General features: G+C 38.5%; 2 protein-coding genes across 6 annotated transcripts; one reads left to right on the top strand and one right to left on the bottom strand.

Moving 5' to 3' along the window:
• Nucleotides 1-15: 15 nt before the first annotated feature.
• On the bottom strand, nt 16-15,537 carry LOC131313219 (uncharacterized). Of its 5 annotated transcripts, XM_058341405.1 has the most exons (20): nt 15,405-15,537; nt 14,702-15,249; nt 12,813-13,013; nt 12,431-12,514; nt 11,342-11,401; nt 9,414-9,458; nt 8,379-8,578; nt 6,762-7,114; nt 6,695-6,722; nt 6,345-6,441; nt 6,054-6,248; nt 5,876-5,965; nt 5,459-5,521; nt 5,195-5,269; nt 4,375-4,425; nt 2,751-2,828; nt 1,527-1,661; nt 1,094-1,198; nt 940-1,005; nt 16-706 (listed from the first exon to the last, which is right to left on the bottom strand). In XM_058341405.1, exons 2-20 carry the CDS (start codon nt 15,062-15,064, stop codon nt 635-637), a joined length of 2,361 nt encoding a protein of 786 aa, XP_058197388.1. In that variant the 5' UTR covers nt 15,065-15,249; nt 15,405-15,537; the 3' UTR covers nt 16-634. The 5 variants fall into 5 exon arrangements, with proteins under 5 accessions (XP_058197388.1, XP_058197387.1, XP_058197386.1 ...); XM_058341404.1 differs by having other exon boundaries at nt 6,695-7,114; nt 11,357-11,401; XM_058341403.1 differs by having other exon boundaries at nt 6,695-7,114.
• A 4,822-nt stretch (nt 15,538-20,359) lies between these two features.
• On the top strand, nt 20,360-24,027 carry LOC131313221 (cell wall protein RBR3-like). Its single transcript, XM_058341409.1, has 3 exons — nt 20,360-21,111; nt 22,186-22,272; nt 22,356-24,027. Exons 1-3 carry the CDS (start codon nt 20,767-20,769, stop codon nt 23,697-23,699), a joined length of 1,776 nt encoding a protein of 591 aa, XP_058197392.1. The 5' UTR covers nt 20,360-20,766; the 3' UTR covers nt 23,700-24,027.
• The last annotated feature ends 829 nt before the right edge of the window (nt 24,028-24,856 follow it).

The following is a 24,856-nucleotide window of genomic DNA, read 5'->3' on the forward strand; positions in this document are numbered from 1 at the left end:
CAAGATCTATATTCATATTCAATGTTTGCACAAATTGCTTAAAATTGTTGGTGAATCGTGATATATATGCCACTTCATGAATGAAGTGGCATATAACATAGCCCAATTTGAATGTCAATTACTAACGGTAACAAGTACATCAATCAAGTAGCATTTTTAATGGTATGGAAATCCTTTCTTTGCTGATAAGAGAGAGAGAGAGAGAGAGAGAGAGAGAGAGAGAGAGAGAGAGTACATTAATCAGCCACGTTCTTACATCTACAATGGTGAGGATTTCTTGTCACAATGGTTCATTGTGTGATTCACAATGCTGAAGGATCCTTTATGGGTGACATCAATCCCACTAAAAGATTGGGATGATGATATGTAATGGGGTGTAATAATACAACAGAGATCAGTGGTGTGAGATGTTTGAACATATCATATTTATCAATAGACTGCAAAATTTCATCTTTTCTACTTCTCTGAGCTGCATTTTGATCCGGTATTAATTGCTGCAAGAGCATTGAGATCTGCAAAATCGGTTGAATAGGCTCTGTTTTACCAACTGGAATGGTGATGGCCATTTATGCACTCTCCGTTACTGGGGCCAAATCTATTCCTTCATATGGCTAGAACTTGCAGCCCACTTAAGTTAGTACTCATTCTCGTAGCTTGATAGACGAGAGTCTGACAAAACTGTGAACAGTTGTGTATCCACGAATAACTGCAAGAGGTAAAAAGCAGCACCCACTTCATGAAAACATCATAGCAGCTAAATTTACTATTAGTCTTTGACAATGATGTGGACAAAATAATACTTGTGCTAGTTCAGGTATCACAAAAATTTAGTTCTAATTGTGAAATGGTGAAGATGAAGCAAAATACAATGGGAACAGCAGAACTTCTTAGAATTTCAAGAAGCTGCATTAAATAGAAAAATGGAGGATGTAGATTTACCTTAATAAATGGCTGGTCTTTACTAGGAAAGGAATCAACAAAGCTATCTTTAAGGAGTAAGGAAACCTGTAAAGATACAAAGCACAATAAATTTTAGGCAATCAGCATTCTGAGTATGGAGAAATTCTCGAAATCGTGAGTTAGTTTGTCCAACCCTGTCATTTGATTGTACACTGGTGATTGTATGAGACCTCAAATCTGTACAAAGCGATTCCAAGTAGCGCCTCATGACTGTTAAGAAATGTGCAGCAGCTTCAGCCTGCACTTACATTTTGACATGTTTTACATCGACTGTCAAACTCATGAGAAGGCTAAATGTAGAACAGAAAACCCACAACAGAGAAAATCACATAGGAACCAAACTAGAACCTTTGATAGCTTGTGCTGACAAGGATGAAGGGAATGTGAAAATTGTATTTGAAAGTAAAAGGGGAAAATGTATCCAATCTCCAGAGAGGACAGAGAACTTCAAATCATAGAGTTTTCTAACATACGATGCCAAGACATTCAAGAAGCTGAAACTTGTGGTATTGACTAAAATGACATGCATACAAATGCTTTAGGCTTTGAAGTAGGGTTGAGAATACCTGCACTTCGTTGCATTTAAATACAGGATGCCTTCTAGCGATTTCCTTTTGACAGGACAGTTTGGTGTGGATTGGTCGCAGTTCAGCGATAAGCTCTTTGTGCCGAGGAAGTACAGGTACGTAACACGTTTTTACCTAACCAAACACAAAGGAATGCAGCTAGTTTTTATCACCTTGACAATTTGAGCATCTCCATGCCATTTTGGCATTTTCTGACCACCTTAAGCAAAATACCCTTCTCTAAACTAATCCCAGAATCATAATCTATGTTGGAAGTAGGAACAATGCAGTAAAATCCAAGTCCAGCTTTTGACACCACTGGCAAGATAGACTGATGTTGCACTTCACACAAAGATCAAGGGCTACCAAATAGCATGGCATCTTTCTTATATTGATTTTCATCAAATGGACAGGGCTTTTGAAAAGATGATTACAATGTATCATATAAATGAGAGATTTAGATCTCAAACAAGTAAAGTCAACCATACTACTATGGAATGCCATTTTTCTGTGGTAACTGAGGCAGACAAAAGCATGGAACCTAACTGTTGTAAGCATACATCAGACAATGAGAAGGGACACAAGATAATCTCACTATCTAGATCAAAAGCACTTCAAATCAAACAAGAAGAAAATAGCTAACGATCAACATGAAAAAAACAGTTGAACTTCTTGATGTTGCACCGCTCTTAATCTTCTGGAGCAAAAGGCTTTTACACCATTGACATGAGACAATAGGTGAGTAAACTAATAAACAGAAGGTCTTGGTTCACAAAATATTTGGGATGAAAAGAGTTCAAGGGCTAAAATCCCGTATTACAACGGATCATAAGTAACCCATCCATAAATCCATACGTCGATGTTAAGGATAATATGCTAAGGTCCCATAAGGTCAAGCATCCAATGCTTCAAGTTCCCCCCTCCACTTGAGAGAATAACATGCAAAAATCCTATAAGCAAAAGGAACCAAGTAATGGGCCCATAAGTGATACCGTTAAGTGGGGGCATGGTTTTCCTCTACCTCTTTCGGTCCATTTATATCCTGGAACTTATTATATCATTATACAATTCACAGAAAGCCTCAATTTTCAGCAAAAGAAGGAAAATAAAAGAGAGAAAATACTTTGGCCTTTCATCGCTCTGCAGGCAAAAGCTAAATACTTCTCCAGAAAACAATATTAGAAGATGAGAGGACCCAAGATGCGTGCATGAAAACTGACAAACCTGGTCTTTTACTGCATTAATAAGAACAAGATTAGAAGTTCTCATCTTCCAATCAGCTGGTTTATGCTGTACACCAACCTGGAAAACATTAGCATGAAAACGATACATTAAAAAATGACCCATGATGCCTTCTCAAACTAATATAGCAATAAATGAAGCCCTCAATCTTGCACATGTCTAGGGTACACCTAGATTAGTAAAAGAAAGATAAGATAACTTTCCTCAAAATGAGCAGAGCAAACAAAAAAATTCGTTGCAAGGGAGGGTGGAAATCCAACCAAGTACAAAAATAGCCGGGTCTATTATGTTCCCATCACTACTGATAGTCTTCATAAACGTTGCAGGCTAACAAATACAAATTGGCCGTCAAAGACATTTACAGTTCATTGGCCGCTGGTAGCATCACAGCCTGTATTAGAATGACTGTGGCAGCTTTCTTAAATCATATTACAGCCTCCTTTTTCCCTTTTTTCAAGTTTTGGTCTTCTAAATGCAATCCTAGCATAAGAGAAGCGGTGAGAATACGACATTCTTACCATCCTTCACTACAATCTATACAAGGTCAGGTGTTAGATTGTTTGACAACCAATGAATAAAGTGCATTGACCAATATAATGATACTTGAAATACACAAATCTTACTACGGTAGTTAGGGATGTGCACGGGTCGGGTGGGTCGGGTAACAATTTTTTAGGCCCGAAACCTAACCGAACAGGTGCTAAGAACCGTCCGCGAGCCCGATTCTTTATGTCGGGTCGGGTTGGTCGGGTTTACCCTTCAAACTGGCCGGGCCGGGCTGGGTCCGATCCCACGGGCAAGGAATGCACCAACCTGAACCCTGAACCCTGAACCGAAAATTGATTTTTAACAGAAAGTGAACCCGCACCCATCTGAACCACATGTTCGACCCCACCCGACCCTGAACCGAAAATTGATTTTTAACAGAAAGTGAACCCGCACCCATCCGAACCACATGTTCGACCCCACCCGAGACCCTTCGGGTCAGGTTGCGGGCTTTTTGCACACCCCTAACGGTAGTAGTTTCTAACCACTGTACCACTTTCTGTTAGTAAACAACTTGATAAGTAACAGCAACAAGTACATTCTAGTTTACAAGCAATTGCTAGAAACCAAAAATAACATTCACTGCCATTAGTTTGCAATGACAAAAAAAAGTCTGTCTGACATTAGTAAACACGTTTGTAGGTGTCATTTGATTGCTTAGAATTTAGAAACGTCAAACTGAGGAGAACTGGGACAAAAGCTGCCGCTTAATGAGTTCTTTTATAGAGTTTGTAATTCACTGCTTTAGTTGATTCCCATTATGCTTGATCAATCTTGCCAATACCATTAAACTACAAATGCTAACATAATGTGGCTTATAGTTTGATTTAACCAATCCATGATAGACAAATTCATCCAAAAATAAATAATGCTCTCTATCACTTTTAAACGTCACTAGGACAAGCTAATAATGTTTTGGCTTCATAGTCAATCTAAAGGGTTTGATCAATTCAGCTGCTGCATATAACTAAGGAGTAAGGACTTAAGTCATAAATACAGTGAATAAAATCACAAAACTACAGTCAAATTGTATGAAGCTGGATGAAGTTCAGACACTCACGATGAAAGGAACAGGAGCGTCAAGAAAATCAAGCATCTTCCCTGGCAAAACCTGCAAAAGGGTGTGCAAAAATTGGAGATATCATATTATGAAGATGAAAGTGTGGCTAAAAGAATTAATTTACTAAGGGTAAACTGACTTCTCACCAAGATCATCTCAAAACATACTAAACTTCAAACCCCAAAGGGTTTGGCCAAGTGGTTATGAGAAAGCAATAAGTGCTCCTCCATGAGGTCACATGTTCCATTCCCACGGAGGCCAAATATTCCAAACCTTGGGGCCATTGGAGGTTTGCCCAGTCATTAACTTTAGGCTGCCGAATTAGTCGAGGTGTGCGCAAACTGGCCCGAACATCCGGTTATTAAAAAAAATACTAAACTTCGACCATTGAGTACCAGAATCAAGGAACAACACTACCATACCAAAACGAACCAAAATTCTAAACAAGGCCATTCCAATTTCAAACATCAACTCCAAAAAGGAACTTCAGATATCATGTGCAGAGTTAAGACAATCAAAAGCAGAAGAACAGGAGTGCCAATATACTTTTTTTGTGATTGTACATATACATTCATCAGACTTAAGGCAAACAAAAATGTCAATTTGTCTCCACAGAGAAATGAACTTTTCGGCGGAGGCCCATATTCACATCAGAACCAGATTGTAAGAAGAATTGACTTACTAATGCAGATCGGTTAGAATTTGAAATATATTTCAAGATAACTACCTTTTTATGCAGCGACAAGTGTTCAGGTATCAGCAAGATATTTAAATGCTAAAAAAATCAGACAGAAAAATAGCATGCCAGTTGTTTACTTACTGGGAGGAATAAACTCTGCCATTCAAATGGACGGATCATAGGAATAATAGACAAGACTATAGCTGATAGAACACCCTGCAAAGGAAAATTTCATTGTTCAAAAGAAACACACAGTTCAACGTGATTATTACTTTCTTCATGATTGGAAAAGAAGATGACTAGCACAAAGAATAACAATAAATGTCTAATCAAAACAAAATAAACGATACTCGCAGAGGTTTCACATCTAGATATTGGCATAATGACTTCAACACACAAGATTACCAGATTTTGACACACTACAACAACTTGTTTTTCCAGTAATACCCCAGCGACGAGTGCCAGAACCTGAAAACAGAACATGAATCATAGCACTTGGAATCAATGTAAAAAGGCACAGATTACAATGGCAGCAAACCTAAGCTTCAATGCCTGGCAGTGTTGCAGCATGCACAAATTGCACAATTCACACTATGTGGAACACCACCGTTCGCCCAGAAATAATACGAGCGCAATTTCTTGTCCACTATATTTCTTTTTATTTTGTTTCAAGGAAACACTATACATTTTTAGTGAATAGGATAGTCAAGCCCTAGTCAATCTCGAAAGGAGAGAAGAGTGAACAAAACTGTGTGCTGCTACAGATGTACAATCAGGATCAGACATTTAAACTAGGATTACTTTTCTGGAAATGAAACTTACGCTTTCAAGTGAGAGAACTCGACAAATTGTCGCAATGGTCCATATTGATAGTGCCAGAGCTTCCTCACCAGCAGCTAACTTTAGATTAACCTTGGGAAAAGACAATAATTTTTACGAATCATAAGGGTAGTTATGAAGAAACATAATCCAACAACTGATCGGTAACCAACTATTGTACCTCAGCTCCTTCTAGTGAATGCTGAAACTTCTGATCTAGATATCTTTCACTTAAACCAAGGGCAGTAACTGGTGGCCTCCTATACTCAATACCCTGTAGATGCTCAAGAGGCTGGAATACTATTTCACTCCCTCGGATGGGAAGAGGCATAGCATGATAACCACAAACTATTTGTATTATGTCATTTTTATTCTCCTGTCGAAGAGAACACAAAAACAAAATGTAAACGGTGATCAAAATACAACTACTGTTGCATACAACTTCTAAGCACTAAAAGCAAAGGAAACCAACCCTAGCCCATTCCATTATCATTTCATCCCCAGCCTGTTTTTCAGGGCTCAAAAATATCTCATCCTCCTCATCCTCCGATGCCATGCTTCTCACTGGACTGCCAAATGTCAAACAATATCTTGACTGAATATTATAGTGTATAAAACAAATATCCTGGAAATACCACTTATCCACTTGTACATTGTACCGCGTAGAAAACAACAGCATTATAGTCAAATAGAACCTTCTAACTGATGAAAATCATAAGCAAACATCTTGAGAACTAGCGGACTTAACACACGAAATACATCCAATATGAGTAATGACTAGAAAAATATCAAATCAAAGGAATTACTTGGAAACTATACTACCTGAATACGGAATCGAAACTTTCTAGACGCTCCATTGTCAGGCTCCGTTGCCATACAAACGTCCCGAGCTCTGGGGGAGTATGGCCATTATCACAAATTCCATTCATTCGTTCTAAACCATCAGATTGATTTTCTGAAGCCTCACTGGTGCTACCACCTTCAGGGGACGGAGATCCCGACCTACCTGAAGGTGATCGGATGTCATCATCAGATATAATGCCTGCTGCAGCTGCAGTTAGGGCTACCGCACTGTCAACCGGAATCACTGAAGCCGTCCAATCTGTACAACAATCCTTGAATGGTGGTGAGTCACTGTCATTCATTGTGTCAGGTAAGTTGGTTGCTGAGGGGAAACAATCAGTGAGAGACATTTCACTGACAAACTGCGTGATACGGTTCAGACGATCCTGCGCAACGATACTGCATCCAAGTAAATAAAAAGGGTTGAACCGTGTAAGTACGTAACAAGTAAATAAAAAGGAATGAACTGTGTAAGTACGTATTACAGTGTACTATACTTTTATGCTATGTTCACAACTTAGGGGAAGAAAAAAGAAAAGATGTCAAAGGAAACCAAACCAAACCGAGCATGTCCCAATCACTTAGGGTTGGCTACATGAATTATTTTCCTCCATTGAGTTCTGTCAATGGCCACTTGTTCACACAAACCTACTATACTCATATCTTTGCGCACTACATCATCTAATGTCAATTTAGGTCTACCCCTCCCCGTAGCATTGCTACCCAAAGCTATCTTATCCACTCTCTTAACTACTGCATCTCCTGGTCTACGGTAGACATGCCCAAACCACCTTAGCCTATTTTCCCTCAACTTCTCTTCTATGGGTGCTACATCTACCATCTCACAAACCGTTTCATTTCTAATCCTGTCTCATCTAGTCTTGCCACACATCCACCTCAACATTCTCATTTCCGCTACACTCACCTTGTTCACCCTTTGTTTCTTAATAGGCCAACATTCTGTCCCGTTAAGCATCGCTGGTCTGATGGCAGTTCCATAGAATTTTCCCTTCAATTTTATGGGTACCCTCTTGTCACACAGTACACCAGTAGCGCTCCTCCACTTGAGCCACCCCACTTGGATCTTATAGGTCACATCATCGGCAATCTTTCCATCTCTACTAATAATTGAGCCTAAATACCTAAAATGATCACTCTTAGGTATCTCCTGATCTTGGATAATCACTCTTTCTTTGTGCGCACTGCTGACACCACTAAACTTGCACACCATATACTCAGTACTCCTACTTATCCGAAAACCCTTTGACTCTAATGCTTCCCTCCAAATTTCTAGTTTCGTATTAACATCTCTAGTGGTTTCAAAGGAAAGAAGGGGAAATAAATGAGAAGGATTTTTAAAGAAAGTGCAATCACTTCTTGTTTGGTTTAGAGTAAAAAAGGAAAGGAAAGGAGGGGGAAAAACTTTCGTTATTTTTTTTCAAAGAAAAGACGACAGTAAAATGAGAAGGGATATAACTTTGCACGCGTTTTTCCTTCGGTTTTTTGCCCTGTGATTTCCAAATTCTTTCCAAATTAAGTACCAGACAAGAAAGGAAGGAAATCTCTTTCCTTCTCTTGGGGTCCAAACAGAGTAATAGTCTCAGTGACAAGAAACATATGAATCTTGCAGTAATCAACAATAATCCAGAAAAATAGTGCTAACCTGTTCAACATCTCATAATGCAACTCAAAAAAAGGAACTCTTGTTAAAACACAATAACAGCGAGGTGCAGAAACCAAAAAACGAGCAAGTCCTCCGGAGAATTGGGAAATGGGCGATGCAGGACCTAAAATAGCAGGTGGTCTCTGAACAATTTCTTGTACAAGCAAGCAAACACCATAAAGGGTTGCATTGTCTGCCACCTGAACATAGGCACAAACAGTCACTTCAGCAGCTACCTCATGTTGTCGCAAGCAAAACAATATGCTACTAGCTACATCCAAAAAAGAACAGGAACAGAACTTGCCCAGAGTGCGACTACAGCATTTTACATGTTGAAACTTGAAAGATAAATCAAATGAAATGAGTCAGACATGCAACTTATGAGTGTTTCCACAATTCTGCAAGGTTTGACTTGTAGTCTAAAAAATATAAGTAAAAACTAAACATGAAAAAATCGAATAGCGCAGGTAGCTGTGAAACAAGCAAGAGAAAAATGGGCCCTAAAGGAATTACACCCCAGGCAAAGGTGAGATGCTACTCTAAGGTACTTATCTCTTTTGAATTCGGAAATGACACGAATAAGTTGGCTATGAATGAGCGATTGCTGAATCTTGGATTGAGATCATGTTTGAAGCCATATCCACCCTTTTCGGTAGGCAGAAATCCTTGATTTCAGAGGCTTGATAAGAACAATGGTGTTGTCTCCTCTCTTTGAGACTTGAACATTCAATATTCATTATTGGATGAAAGAAAATGAAAAGAAATAAAACTGGTGTGGTATGGAAACTAAAAATGAGCATTTGCAATCTAGATGAATATAGAAACAAAATTGGCCAGGCAAAGGCATCAGATGATGATTAAAACCAAAGAGGTGAATATCCAATAAAAAGATAACATAAACATCAGCTTCTCAATAACCAATAAAGCCCAAACGTGAATAACGACCCAGTAACTTAAATCTATCAATCTAGCATGCAGAGAAAGCAGGCAGTAGGCTCAAAGATGCAAAATAACAACAGCATTAACCAGACTAACCTTGAGCGAAAATATGAATGATAAATCATCTCTGCATAGGTGTTCCTGGCAAGAGAAATATAAAAACGAAAGTTATGTCCTTTGATGGTGGACAGAACAGTTTAAATGATCAAAAGAAAAGCTCTAATGCATTCATCATTCTAATGTGATGTGAAAATCACATTAGAATGACTATAACGTTCCAGGGTCATTTCCAAGCAGAATCAAGTTTCTATTGGCACATCCCCATCAGCCAATAAAATTGACCCCATTTAGAATATCTGCTTAGGGAATATCTTCCAGCACACTCATCCCCACAACCACACATACACATTATTAAACAAATTAACATCGTAAGAGAAATTAATTACCTCGATTTGTAAGTCCATAAGGATGTCACATCTAAGACCCCACAACACCATAATATGTTTCTGTACAAAATTCTCAACAGCGAACATTAAACATTATTCAAACCCACCTTTGTCTCTACCCATTAGCAAACTGATTTCAGGATCCATTCAGTTGCTTACAAATCTTCATGCCAATCAAACAACTTTTTCTACAGAAGTTATCTAACTTCTCACTCGTATCTATACCTAAGCTAACTGTTCAAAACTTATCTTGAGATATAAACCCACCCCCCAACAACAAACAAACAACAGAAATAGAAAAGAAAAGCTATGATCTACCTAAGCATATATGCATTGCCATTTCCCTAGCAGAGCTCACCATTAAATAGCCCACATGCAGCCTCCTTATTCACCAAATGGTATTTGAATTTTTTCCCAACCAGCCTTATCAAAGTGCCATTAGGAATTTTCCAGCATATACATACATGAAAGACACCAACACCCTTTATGAAGATATCGAGGTTCTCATCAGATTTACCTCTTCTCAAACCTCTTAACAACGTATCCAAGATTCCAAAAAATATCACTAGTAAAAGATCCAACTCTAGACCATTTGGCTATGGGTGACCCGGGTTCATATACTAGCTTTGGAGGTGATAACTAACTGTTATCACCAGGCTTTAACACTCCCCCGTACTTCAGTACGTGCAACCTCTAAGTCTCACTTGGAGAAGTAAACAAATTATCCATATACATTGGGATCGCAACGAATAATGTAACTTAAGGCACAGCAAGGGGCAATTGATCAAGACAGTCTTGTCCAAAAGCCTCCTGAAGCCTTGCTCTGAAACCATGTTAAAGCATCCAACTCAAAACCAACTGCAATAAGTGAGAGGCCGCCCAAGCTCATACCCTTGTTTTGGAGGTGATAATTAACCAACGTGCACAAGCTCTTACAATCACTACTAAACAGAAAGCACAATGAAGCCATACCCGAGATTCTTGCCAAACAATTCGCTTGCCCAATTCTCCATGGTAATCAGCTCAATGTTACCCCATGTTCACCCCCAACCTTGAAACCACGTTTGTTTACTGGAAATAAATTAACATGCACCTTCTCACCACAAAATAAAACCAAGGAACTCAGGTACTTCCACCCATAACGCTTCCTCTATTCCTATCCACCCCACCAGTTCCCACTCTCCAAAAGTGGCTATCCTCCAACAAACATTCTCTAAAGCCATAGTAATTTCCATTCAAATGCCTACCAAGAGAGCTACAATCCTTGCTTCAATATGAGAGTTATTTCATTGAAATTTGAAGAGTATCAGGAATAATGGATGGGAGCGTTATTTTGATGGCTGGGAGTGGGGACACATATATCTACTCCTTTGCAGATTCGTAGTGGCAGGAGCCTCGTGCACTAGGCTGCCTTTTTATCTATAAATATCCATGTACTTATATAATATAAGCATATAATGTGTGTGTGTGTGTGTGCGCGTGCATGCGTGTGTACTAAGGTTGATTATATAATTTGCACATTACACATTGACAAACAAAAACCAGGACCACACACAAAGGACTAGTTAGTTTGCATACTTGTCCATAAACAACCTCATTTAGATCACTCAATGATGGCGTCCTCTCCAATAAGCGTGCCTGCATCAAATAAACACACTTTAGGGCAATGCAATCTTAGTAGTAGATGGATTACTTTCTAAGTTAGACGTATATCATATAACACTTTTTTTTTATTGCAAATATGAAATATAGATGAAAAGTTCAAACAAATACAAGAACATAGCATCGGAAATACCCAATGCACGTCATATTTCTCCATTTCGCGGATTAAACATGAAATACAAGTCATAGAAGAGAATACGCGAATTATAAATTACCAGGAAAGATGATATCTTTACATTCATGATATTCCAAGAAATTATGACAGGAATTGGGTATGAACCAAATAGTTCTGTGTCGGGATGATGGCCACGTATATCCTTCAGCGAACCCTTCAGATACTCACTCTCCAGAATGGAACATTTCTATTGGATAACCTACATTAGCATGCTGAGCAATACTTGAGGTAGAATGTGGTTTACCTAAATACCTAATATTTTTCGTTTCACTCGAACTTGATATGCCCTGGTGAAAAACAAAACTATGGACTAAAATAAGTGACTTTATGCATCAATTATTGGAATCAAGCTAACAAACTGATTCGAAACCAACTCCCTAAGCAAACACTTTGTACTAAGGAAGTACTTGAGTTGCAATCCCTTCAGTATTTTTTTAACGAACTTATTTCATTAAAAATCTAGGATAACTAAGAATCTAATCTTGAATAAGCTAAAAAGAAAAATACGACTGAGATCAATTGTTAGGCAGAATTAATAGTACCACATATGGACATATCTTCCAAATAATAAGTGGTGCAATCACCAAAAATTATGGATTTGTTGAGTAACCAGGATATAATGTAAAGCAAAATTTTGAAGCATCTGATAAGTGATAACAATTACCGTATCTTGAAACACTAATATGTCCCTCTTGACATAGACCAGGCTTAAAATAACTTTGTAAAAATTGTGCATTGTGTCATAGAAGTACCTCAGAATAAGTGCTGAATCAAGATAACGTAAAGTTAGAGAGACTATAATAGAAGATAAGAAATTGGCAATACCACACCTTCACACCCCCAGGAAAGCAGAATGCTGCTAAATCCTTTGGACGGACAGCCAACCTCTTCCCCGGAGGATACTTGAAAAGTATCTGAAGGATAGAAGAAAGAATATAACTAATGTCAATGACCCACGGAAAACAATTATGCTGAATTGGTTCATAAAAATGCAGATTCCAGCTAATTTGGGTATCTATCCCTGCAGTTAACTCAATGAAAATAACAGAACTATACTTCTAAGCCTAAGCTATCATTTCCTGCTACAATACCAATTGCTGAAGAAGAAATATAAACTTACCTTTCTGCTACAAGAATGAAATGAATGGAAAACACAATGTGGCACAGTTATGTAAAAGATCAATCCATACAACATTCAGTCAAGCAGTCAACCTGAGGTTCCATTGTGGAAAATGAAGCCCCCCGATGCTGCAGCTGTTCGAGATCTGTCATTTCATATTGTTTCATGTCCAACTCCCATTTTTTTCTTTTGGCGAATGCATCCTCGACAATTTCCAGATTCGCATCTGGATGAATACCCACAATGATGAAGTGTTCAAAAAGCGAAGTGGGCTCCTTGTACTTTTCCTGGTCCTACATGGCATCAACATTTGAGTGACTTTGGAGGAATATAAGACCCATTAACCAATGAGTAGATAAGCACCCTCTATAAGAAGACAGCAACTATTATACAGCAATGGAGAATATAATTACAAAATACGTAAGAATCAAATCAGTACAAAAACTCCAATCTGAGTGCCAGCTGCATCATGTACCATTTACAACTATGAGTTCGTCCTTATTTTCTCCACAACATAACTAGTAGTAGCTAATTCTAAGACATCCTAGAGGCAAATCTAAACTAACAATAAAAAAATCTAAGAAATTGTTTATATTCATGATCCTTTAACCACAACAAAATAAGTAGGTTCGAAGCCAACAATTAGCTAGCAAGTTCAAAGAACAAAAAAGAGTTGATCCAATTTTTGCACTTGTATCTAAACCTGTACCCTAACCTGATGGGTATTGGGAATCAAAATGTGCGGCAAAAAATAAGAATTGAGGCATATTGTATTCTGGACCTTTTCATTTCACCGCTGAGTTTTTTTTGCTGACAGTCCACTTCCCCTATATCCTACAAAACCCTCTTTGCCATTCTTAATACAACTAGCCATCTCACACCACACCATTAGTTTCATATAAGTTCCACCATCGGGTCTCGAAGTTTTTGGTTTCCTTTATTCTCTCTTTTCTATCTCTTAACCTATGCTGCATATACATTTGCAATGCTTGCATGTTCATCTGTCAACCATCCTAGTAAGCAAGATATAATTAGCTTGACTACATCAACCTTCTGTACGTCCTGAAGTATTCATCTCTCCCTTGTGAACATGTGTTCACTTTACACCATTGCAAACTCTGTCAGACCTCCATTGTTTCTCCCTACAATCTGAAACCCTCATGAAACTTCTCATACCCTCCACTACCTTTCTCTACATGATTATTCACTTTGCTTTCCACTAAATTTGTCAGAGGTTGTTATCCCTAGTCGGCTAGTCCTAATTCATTCATATCCTCTCTAAACATTTTCATTTAACATTTTCGTCCTCTCTTCTCTAGCACTAACTACTATGGTGATTTTATCTCCTCTTCTTTAGGCCTTCTAAACTTCTTCTATAATTATAGCTGTGATTATCCTATCTCTCGTCATATGTTTCTCTTCCTATAAACCAGAGTTTATATCCTATAATTTCCACTTCCTTGTTAGAAAAGAAAAAAAAAAAAGAGCAAACAACCTATAATATCCTCAAACACTTTATCTACTGAAGCATGCAGTTAACTATAAATACCCTTATGCATTGAGTTCCTGAATCCTGCTTATCCTAATCTCCCGGACAAAAATCTTCACTTTCACGGATTCACCAAAACAGAAACCCTCACCTACTTCTCACTGCACCTGAGCACCAATAAGATCCACCCTTTGGGTGGCACTACACCAGAAAACGTACAGAAGTTGACGCCATTAGCATTAACTACTCGATATGGATTTCAACTTCCTTAGCTCATTTAAATGGAAAAACATTAATCTCATATGTTAAGGAGTGGAGGGAGTGGGGGAATCACTTTCCCGCTGGCACTGTGCTTAAAGATCATAAAGGTTCTATTTGACCACATCAACATTCAACAGGCTTCACTCTCTTTGCATAAGTATGTTTTGGTATCGAATAGAACTCCTTAAAAGATTTCCAAAATGATAAAACAAGATGAAGAAAAGTATTTACCGACGCCTTGGAGTGAAGCTGATACCACTGACGTTTCTGGTTAGCCAAAACCTCAGGATTGAAAGCCAAACACCGACTCTGTTCGCGGGGATTGTTACCCCACCGCAATGCCCTCTGCATCTGAGACTTCCATCTCTGAAAGCTATTGCTACGCCTATGTTCTGCCCCCGTCAAAATCTCACTTTGACAACGCCTGTGCCCCGGCTCCGGCCCCGGTGGCTGATTGTTCAAACTACTGCCCAAGTACACACTCTGTATTGCTTCACCAGCCGCTCTAAATGCCTCCTCGGATATCTGCTGCAAAACTTGGTACGGTGATGTCGGCCATTCCTCTGTACCATCACCATCTTCTTTCGATTCCATTCCAATTTACCAGACCTTACGTCATAGTAACGTATGCAATATGCACAGCGTTGTCCATTCTTGACAACAAAATTACAAGGAAATTTTCAAATATCCAAAATCACGAATGTATTGTTCTTTACGCGTCGCATTCCTTCGTTGGAGGAGCAATTCTATTCGCTTCTTAGCGCAACGAATTCCATGCCCTGGTTGGAGAGAATTTGGAGACATGCAGAGATGAAAATCGATTTTGAAGACAATTGATCTCGAGAAATTTAATAAATCAAGAGTATAGTCCGTGGAACGACGTGGGAAATAAATAACTGAAATGAAAAAAAATAAAATGCTTCGTTGGTTTTACCTGGCTCTTGACTAGGGTTTGCGGTGTCGAAGGAAGATATTTTTTGTGAGGAAGAAACGGAGAGAGAGAGAGAGATGGCAGGAAAGGCAGGGTGACCATGAGAGAGAGAAGGGGAGAAACGCACGAGTCCGAGTATGACAGAGAGTGGGAATTGGGACGAAAAACGGCCAAATAACAAGAACCTCCCTAAACTCGCCCTGTACTGGCATTTGAGTCCCTTGTGTATTTTGGACTATCAAAGGCCTCTCTTGTGATGTTTTATAAAGCTTTGCATTCGTTTTTTAATGCACTTTTCGCACATTAATTATTGTCCATTAAGTTGAAGTTTGCATTTTTCAATGCACTTCCTACAGATACTAATGAACTTTCCCATATAGATCTGTACACATTTCTCAGTTATCAATGCACTTTTCGCACATTAACCATTGTCCATTAAGTTGAAGTTTGCATTTTTCTTTTAAGTTTTGAAAAATACATGTAAAATTCCCAAATTTTTTTTTATTAATTAGCTTTTAAAATAGTAGTAGTGCGTATTATTTTCCTATAACAGGTACATTCAAATGACACGCATTCAATTTGACAAGTTTGTCTTCTTCTTTTTTGGATCCATTAGCAAATTTATCTCGTAGTATAAGGTAAATTGAAGGTGAATTTTATCAGCATATATATAATCAAGTAAGTAACTAAGAAGCATATGCCCCTGTGCTATTGTAGATTTACTAGATCGTATCTAACAATGACGAATTAGATCTGAACGGTGATTCGCCCAGCCCCCTTTCGTCAAATGATAGATGAACAAGACACAGGGGACTTGGTGTATTTTCCAGAACTTTGTGGGGGATCCGGTCACATAGTCAACAGCTAGCAAATAGTGACAACAAAAATTAAAGATTAGGATACTCCGTACTATAATAAAATTCCGGAAGAGAGAGAGAGAGAGATTTGACTTTACAAAATTCAACGTATCACGTGCTGTGGATGCACAAACCGCCTCGCGATACCAAGGGACCTATGGGAAAATAACTTACATTTTCTTTTCTTTATCTCAAAAAGGAATATTGTTTTATGAATGTAAATTCTATCCGCTGTAGGTGGAAATCATAGGGTTCATCGAATGTGGGCCTTACAATACTTTTTAGAAAATGATATTGGCACTCCAAAAATTGATGCAGACACTCCAAAAAATAAAAAAAAGTGGCTTTGGAGTTGCACTAATTTTGGAGTGCTTGCATCAATTTTTGGAGTGCCAATATCATTTCCCTACTTTTTTTGTTATAATTAGAACCGTTTATCTTGTAGAACACGTAGAGTAGTATACCCATGAAAAAAATCAACTTGATTGGATATCGATAGGTATATCAAAATTTGAATTTTGATTTACAGAATGGAAGGTCATAGATTTTGAAGTTAAATTATTGATGGCAGTCCATTTCCTAAACCGAAATTCAATTTTTAATATACCTATTGATGTCCGAACAAGCTCATTTTTTTGCATGCATATACTATTATGTGGGCTCTACAATATGAACGGTTCAAATTATAACAAAAAATGCTTGGTAGGATCCGTATCGGGCTGTGGTGGAAAGAATTTTTACTCTTGTTTTATATCAGGAACAAATAAAAAGCAAATATTTCGACTTGTCAAAAAAAAAAAAAAAAAGAAGCAAATATTGGCTTCTTACAAGACCTTTCAAAAAGAAATACTCACTTATTTTTTAAAGATTAAGTAAAGAGAGTAAGGGAAAAGGAAAAAATATATATGTTAATGATAGATTTGATTGTCGTATTGTTTTGTCGAAAGATTAAAAGATAGGATTGAAGCTTGGAATTCTTGGAACATGAGGGTTTAGAATCGAATTAATGAATTCTCAATTAAAATACTTTTTTATTTAGATTATAATAACTCGAATACGTGATAAATAAAAAATAATATTTTTAAAAGGACTGAGAAAAATACCACTATTCTCTATGGAATATTAAATGGGCACAAAATCCTCCTTGAAAAAATTAAGAAAACATGTAAACCCTCTTCTCCCTCGGAAAAAAGATTGATATATACTTATAACCTACTCTATTATTCCAAACACTAATTTAACTGAAACTACATCCAGCGCATACTTAATTTCATAGTTATTCTACCATATAATAACTTTTTTAATTATTCACTCATTATATAATTCACTTCAAAAAGTTTACAACCACAAATTCATTACGTACACAAACAAACGCATACACACCGGATGTGTAACGTGTATGGATCCCTATTATGTGAATGTGAGTGTGTTTGTTTGTGTAAGCATTTGTCGCGCGCAATAGAATAATTGAATTCACTGTACCAATTATTTTACAAGATTTTTTCCTTCTCCTTCCAACTTATATAAAGAGACAATAAATAAAAGATCGATCAAATAATGTAGAGTCTCGTATAAACAAGCCAAAGACACAAAGTTATGCACATTAAAATAAAAGAAAAAGGGAAGGAACCTACGCTGCGCACTGAATTTGTGAGTGTGTATGCATTTGCGTGTCTCCAGCACATCTACCCTAAAAAATATTTTCGCGAATCGTGCCTCCTCGTAGTCCAAATTTATTTATTTTTAATAGCCGTATCAAACGCGATAGTTCCAAATTCCAATATTATAATTAGGCGGAAATTCTCCAAGGTTGCACATGCCGTATGCTGGCATTTACCATAAGTTCTCATAGGGATCACAAACAAGAAAACTCAAGTGCACATCATTTTACTTATAGTACAAGTAATCGTTTAGTGGCAACAGATAGTCAGGCCGACCGCAAGAGAAAAATTTATTGTGAATATTTTTATTTCGGCATGGATGCATGGTTTGTGTTTGATCGGATCGGAAAGAGAAATAGTCAAAGATGCACGTAAGCTGACTTGGACACCCTTGATCACCGATAAAAAAAAAGAGTTAAGTAGACAAGAGTGTAGTGCGCAATTTGAGCAGTCTAAAAGTTTTTTTTAATGATTTAGATTTGCTAAAAATATCATCCGGGTAAAAAAGCATCTTACATGAATGATACTTCTTTAAAATCTCGATCGTCATTGTAGAGATAGACAGCTCAGATCACGCACTATACTCTATAGCGCACCTCTGCACTACTGCTCCCGGGTCGGTTTAGTAGTACGTGTTACATTTGTTACTGTCTTCTCTTTATATACTACTAAAAAAATTACTAATGGAGTAGTTGAGAATAACGACAATCCCATACTCCCTAACAATACTGTCACTCATTATATACATGCGCAAACTATTTTAAGCAAACTAAATTGAAAACAATATTTTTTTTTCGAAATGGTCAGTGTCAAATCATATCAAAAGCTCGAAGGCATTACAGATTTCATCAAAAGATACAGGAGTAGACCAGAAATACAAAATTTTGACGCAGACACCTATTGCATAAGCAGGCCGACGAGAACGTCAAACATAAGAACCACTCGCAGAAAAAATAGTAGAGAATCTTACAAACGACGCTCAGCTTAAACACTAAATAAGTATTGTATCACTTGATTGAAAAAATTGCGCGATTTTTTGTGAACAAGACTTTCAATTTTGGAACGGAGGGAGTAGGAAACAATCTTGGTTGACCTATTTCCAAGAAATGTTTTTCCCAAGCCCAAACCAATACAAGACTATCAAGATCACTAACCCAACGGCCCATTCCGAACCTTTAACCCCACGCAAGCCCAATGGCATAATGGGCCGTTTTTTCCTTTTATCCCGATGGATCCAACCAATTGGAAAATAACGGCCCGGTATGTATTTTGATAATTAATACCCGTTAAAGACATTTTCAGTATTAACGAATGTTCTCCAATATGCATTTAACGGATATTAATTATTAAAATACGTCTTGGACCGTCATTTCCCTATCTTCTTTCCCTCGAAATTGTGCCAGACAGCTTGGTCAGCCCCATTCACGAGTCGTTCACTACTTCGTATCGCTAACGCAAATCCTCTCCTTTACTTTTGCCCTTTCCAGACGGTCAATGTTCAGGTTAGTGTACGCATACCCCGACTAATTTCGTTCCTGGTTCGATCAAAAACAGATCATCCATTTAGAGATGGGAGAATTTATTTTTATTTTTTTACAACATAGGAGATATTCTCACACCCGGACAGAATAAGACTAATCCACCTCGAGTTGGCTGCAGAGACACCCACGAACAAAAAATGAGAAGTAGCTAGGAGGGAGATCACTAGATGTGCCCATGGGACTTTGAGAATTCACAATAAATTTATCGGTCTTGCAATTGTCAGCCCACTTGGCTGACGATAAACACACTAAAAGACAAGAAAACACGTATTTCTGTGCACTTTTTACATCCTTTAATACACAATCATGCACCTACTATCGTCAACCCATTGGGCTGATTTTAGAATTTTTCTAAATTTATTTCTTACAGTTTAATGCCAGAGACACAACACTCCAACAACCGATTGGTACAGGGAGAATAACCACTTTGAAACAATTTTACAACCATCAATCATGTAGAGCTTGCTCGTTTTGGAATTTTGGATTATCTCTTGGCGTACAATCCCTAATAAAGTTTCTCTCAATTGCTACTCTTGCTGTGTCATAGGTAGAGTATTGTATCCATAACATATTGAAAAATTAAACTCTAGTCAATTGTGGGATCCAAAAATTAAACCATCATCAATTGTGGGTGGGGAATCAAACCCACCAACCAACCGAGTGGCCGTGGGGCTAAGAGCCAATTCCAGAAACCCAAAAATGTCTATATTTTTTGAGAATGTAATTTTAAGTTAAAAAATTATAGGCTTATTGAAATTTAAAAATGCACAATATAGATAGTGTTCGAAAGATTTTGATAATATCTTTTATATGATGAAAAAAATAGAAATTTTTTTTATTTATATTATTTTTTAATTTGAAAAAATGTGAATAAACGCTTATTTTTTTAGAATGTTTCTGTACGTTTCTCAATCACGCAAGCCAGAAGGCTTGACCTCTACACCGTCGATGCAGAGCGAAACGGTTAGCATCTTTCCAGTTCCGCAACTAGGGTTTCTCAATCCCCGACCTTAATCTCTTTCTCAATCTAGGGTTCCTATTTTGATTCTCTCAATTTTGGTCATTCTTGTCAGATTCGTAATTTTCCCTTTCTGAATCTCCCGGGAATTTTTTTACCTGACTGAGAAAGTGTATGAAAGAATCCGCTAGTTACTAAGATTTCCGTGCTTGTAATTTAATGTTTGGTGTACTTGTTTCGGGTTCTCGTGGTTGCACTGGGAAATACTCATGAAAGATTCGATTTTTGGCGAGATTTTCTTGAAAACCCTAATTTTCTTGAAAACCCAAGTTAGTGAGTGAGTTCTCGATGGATTCGAGGCCAGTGGTATTCGACATAAGCTCGGACGAAGAGTGTTGGGGAGAGACCGGACGAGGTAACAATACTGGTGGTGGTGGTGATGGGTATGACTGGATATCAGAGTTCTTTGGAAGAGAGTCTGAGGACTCCGACGATGTCGAATTAGTGGGTGAGATTGTTCTGAACCCCAAGCCAAGGCCTAAGTCTTCGAGTGTCGCTGAAAAGCTGAAAGATTTCGATGATGATGATGATGAATGCGTGATATTGGATGGTGACCCGGATAAGCCGGTTGTGATCGAGAAAGATAATGCATCTGACTCGGATGATTTGCTCATTGTCGGCGAGAAAGGGCAGGTATTCGGAATTCAGAACTTTTTTTTTTTGCAATTTAGATGAGCATAAGTGATATTTGTTTACTTTTACGCAGGCATGATCCTTTTAAATTTTCTTGATATAGATGGGAAAATCCATGATGTTGATATTGAAGTAAAACATCTAAGGCTCTAAGCTATATTGCGGTGCAATCAGCTCGGCTTTGTTTTGTTGGTTATTTTATATTTGTTTAAGTTGAATTAGTGGCTCAATTTTGGTTTATTAACGTTCCTAATGTGACTCATCTGTTGGTGGTTAGTGAAAGTCTTAGATTGTAAATTCAAGATGGTAGGGGTACTGGTTTGATGGATTTGAAAGGGATTCTGTTTTAAGAAGTTTTGGGGCCAAATGGGCTGCTCCAGTGGGCCTATGGCTGAATGGATAGTGTATTTCAGTAAGAAAAACAATTCAGAATGTCTTTCATTGTGTTTTTAGAAGGTTTAGATAATGCAGTTGTGTCATGAGGACTGAGTGTTATCTTAGCACGATGTTATGATCATTAAAATAAACGCAGTTTTCCCGCTCAAGTGGTGATCTAGATGGTGGGATGGGGATTGTCATTTTGGACATAACATTTCTTGTTTCGAGGTTGAAAGTATATGAGAATGAATGCTTTTTTACACAGATTCAGGGTTCTTAAAATGCAAGGGGAAGATAAGTGGGACTTATCAAAAAAAGGGAGGGGAAGATAAGTGTGGACTGTGGATATTTACTATTTTCTTAGGTGTCTTGTACATGAAGAATGTGCATCATTTTTAGATTTTGGCTCCACCTCCTTTGTCAAGCACAGTATATCAATCTCGTATTTGCTTGTTGGGTGAATTCTAATGAAACTGCTAAATGGTTGGGCCTTGTTTTATGCATTTGAAACTTTGATGTTGCTTTTCGATAGAAACCTAAGTGTGAGATTCTCATAATGGCATCAATGCTGCACACCATTTACTCTCTTCTTCTCTTTGCATTAGTAATTTAACACCTTCTTGTTTTTTGAACAGCAGTAAATAACACTACTCTCATGTTTTTTTCTGCTTGGTTTGTTCTTTGCTTTGGCCACAGATTGCTTGCAGAGATTACCCTCATCCACGTCATCTCTGTGCTAAATTTCCATTCACCTCCACCCCCCACCATAGGCATTGTCACTTGGTGAGATGATCTTTTCAAATTTCATTGTGGATCTTTACAAGCATTATGCTGTTTTGATTTATATGCAATTTTCTATATTTCAGTGCCACTGCTATGTCTGTGACTCACTTGCTCCATGTGTGAAATGGGGCAACGCCACTTCCAGTATCGACCATTGTCACGCTACGGATAAACATGAGTACTGGAAACTTCAAAGACGAAATCTCAAGCAAGGGGACAATGCTCCACCACCAGTTCCAAAACTTCCTATTAGGTCTGTCCCGAGAGGCCCACCGCAAACAATCCCAATCCCACAACTACCACCACCACCGCCGCCGCCACCACCACTAGCACCACCACCGCCGCCGCCACCACCACCACCGCCACCATCATTGCGGCAATATGTGTCTCATCATCAGGTCTCTAGGCCAACCACAATCCGTCCTTGCTCTACATCAGCCAATTCTTCCATCCCAAACACCACAAATCAAGGCAGAATCCAACAGCCTCCATTTGTTAATTCCAGAAACAAATTCCTCCCGCATTTGGTTTCTCAGCAGCTACCGAGTACGCACAGTAATATCCATCGAAGGGATAGAAGCCACAGTGTTGGTAATTTAGTGCCTCAGTTCACTAATTCCCATGCAATTTTCAAAAAGGCAGGAACGGCTGTGGGTGCTTCAACAACTTATCGATCAGGATACACTTCATCTAACAATAATCATGCAACTCAATACTTCAGAAATTCCTCTCCTATGGCGGCTTCAAACAATAGATATTATAGTAGGCGGAGAGAGTTTTCTAGCGGGATGAGTTCGGACGCAAATGCATGCCGGGCGCCATCCCTTCCAAATACGGGCAGCAGATTTGGGAATTCAGTGCCTTCTTACCACCGGGTATCTTCACATCCAAACAGGCAGGGCGTGAATTCAGTGCCTTCTCAACCCATAGTATCATCTGATTTGAACACAGTGCTTTATCCACAAGCCTCTTCTCAGCCAAACATGGGGAGCAGTTTTGAATACTCAGCGCCATCTCAGCCACATGAAATCTCTCAGCCCAACATGGGCAGCAGCTTTACAAGTCCAGAGCTTTCTCAACACCAAGTGTACAGTCAGTCTATTCCTGTATCAAATGATGGCCACAATGGGCTTCAAAATCCTCTGGATGATTTTTCAGATTTTAACTTAACCTGGGACAACCCCACTTGTGAGACCTACCAACAGCCTTTGGCGGATGATTCCATAGTTCAAAGTGCAGGGGTTACAGAGTTTGCTCCCCAGATTCATATGAGCATAAATGTGGGCTCACCGGACTTCCATTATGATAGTTGGATGCTGGAAAATCAGCCTGTTTCTGGGACCCTAGAAGTTCCGGTGCCTTCTGGGTTCGATGTATATTCTCCGGAGTCTGCACATTTAGGGTCAAGTTTCTCGTTTGATTTTTAATCTATTGGAAATGTCCAATACACGTGGAGCGGGCAAAACAATGGGAATTTACAGGAATGGCAATCCCCTTTTGACGATGAGATTAGTATCCGTCTTGAAACATCATTTGGAGAACATTGTAATGTACAGTTTTATATAAAAGTAGGTGCATGTATAATAGCCCTGGTTTCAAAGGGTGCTTTACAATGTACAGCGCCAGTAGTGTCTTCTTGCTTGTAATTTTATTTATCTCTGAGAAATCCCAGATTCTATTTCCCCCCCTCATTTTAGACTACATGGATCTGACGTACTCTGTTTCTTTGATATGAATTGATTTATTTCCAATCTCTGTCCTTTCTGTGTACGTTTGGTTCTTTCTGAATTGATGAGCGGATGCAATGTTAATCCCAGCATTTCTGCTTAAATGTCCATTACTGTGAGAGTAGTTGCTGGTGATGGGAGAAGATTGCCATTTTGCTGCTGCCTGATATCCACAAAATTTTTGGCTGGTAGGGGAGAGGAATGTTTTAAATTGGCGAACTAAACAAGGAGAGGAAAAAGCTCTCTCTCTAACTTTTCCTTTGTCTACATTTTAAAGAATTAGTTCAAGAATCAGGGTTCCCTCGGGGGAGGGGGCTGCGTGGCCTCCACCCTCCCCCCACGTCTCCTCCCTCCTCTCCCGGCCCCCATCTCCATTCTCTCATACCTCTTTCTCTTCAACACCGTTGGAGTTAGATTTTGTGTTCACAATCCACTCCAACGACAAGGTTTGTTCCACGACTTTTGAGTCAATCTAGATGACAAAAGAGACAGATCTACCGAAACCATCGGAAAAATATCGCACACCTCAAGAAAATTGATAATACCCAAATGGATTTTTTCTCTCTCTGTCTCATTAAAATGTGGAATGATACCAGTATTCGCTCTGTCGATAACCAAGCCATCCAGTATGTCACAATCTTTATTTTGACAAGGGCGAGAAGTTGGTGAGTGAAATTTTAAAGGGAAAAAAACAGAGGCATGAACGCAAATTGAAAAATAAAACAGTCTCGTCCATAAGCTCAGATACGTACACAGATTTGTCAATGAAATGGGCCTACTCTGTGAGTCCAGAAGCAATGTCGGCCCATTTTTTCGATTTTGTTCATTTGCACCTCCTTCACATAATTCTTCAAAAT

This window comes from Rhododendron vialii, chromosome 13a (genome assembly GCF_030253575.1).
Source record: "Rhododendron vialii isolate Sample 1 chromosome 13a, ASM3025357v1".
Taxonomy (NCBI): Eukaryota; Viridiplantae; Streptophyta; class Magnoliopsida; order Ericales; family Ericaceae; genus Rhododendron; species Rhododendron vialii.

Bases quoted from the DNA above. Each gene is read 5' to 3' on its own strand.
- LOC131313219 (XM_058341403.1), bottom strand. From the start codon at position 15,064: ATGGAATCGAAAGAAGATGGTGATGGTACAGAGGAATGGCCGACATCA. The intron at 11,402-12,430 runs GTGTGGTATTGC...TATTTGATGCAG, and splicing joins GCTTTCCTGGGGGTGTGAAG to GCACGCTTATTGGAGAGGAC. The intron at 1,662-2,750 runs GTTTGTCAGTTT...GTGTTTGGTTAG, and splicing joins TTAATGCAGTAAAAGACCAG to GTAAAAACGTGTTACGTACC.
- LOC131313221 (XM_058341409.1), top strand. From the start codon at position 20,767: ATGGATTCGAGGCCAGTGGTATTCGACATAAGCTCGGACGAAGAGTGT. The intron at 21,112-22,185 runs GTATTCGGAATT...CTTTGGCCACAG, and splicing joins TTGTCGGCGAGAAAGGGCAG to ATTGCTTGCAGAGATTACCC. The intron at 22,273-22,355 runs GTGAGATGATCT...TCTATATTTCAG, and splicing joins ACCATAGGCATTGTCACTTG to TGCCACTGCTATGTCTGTGA.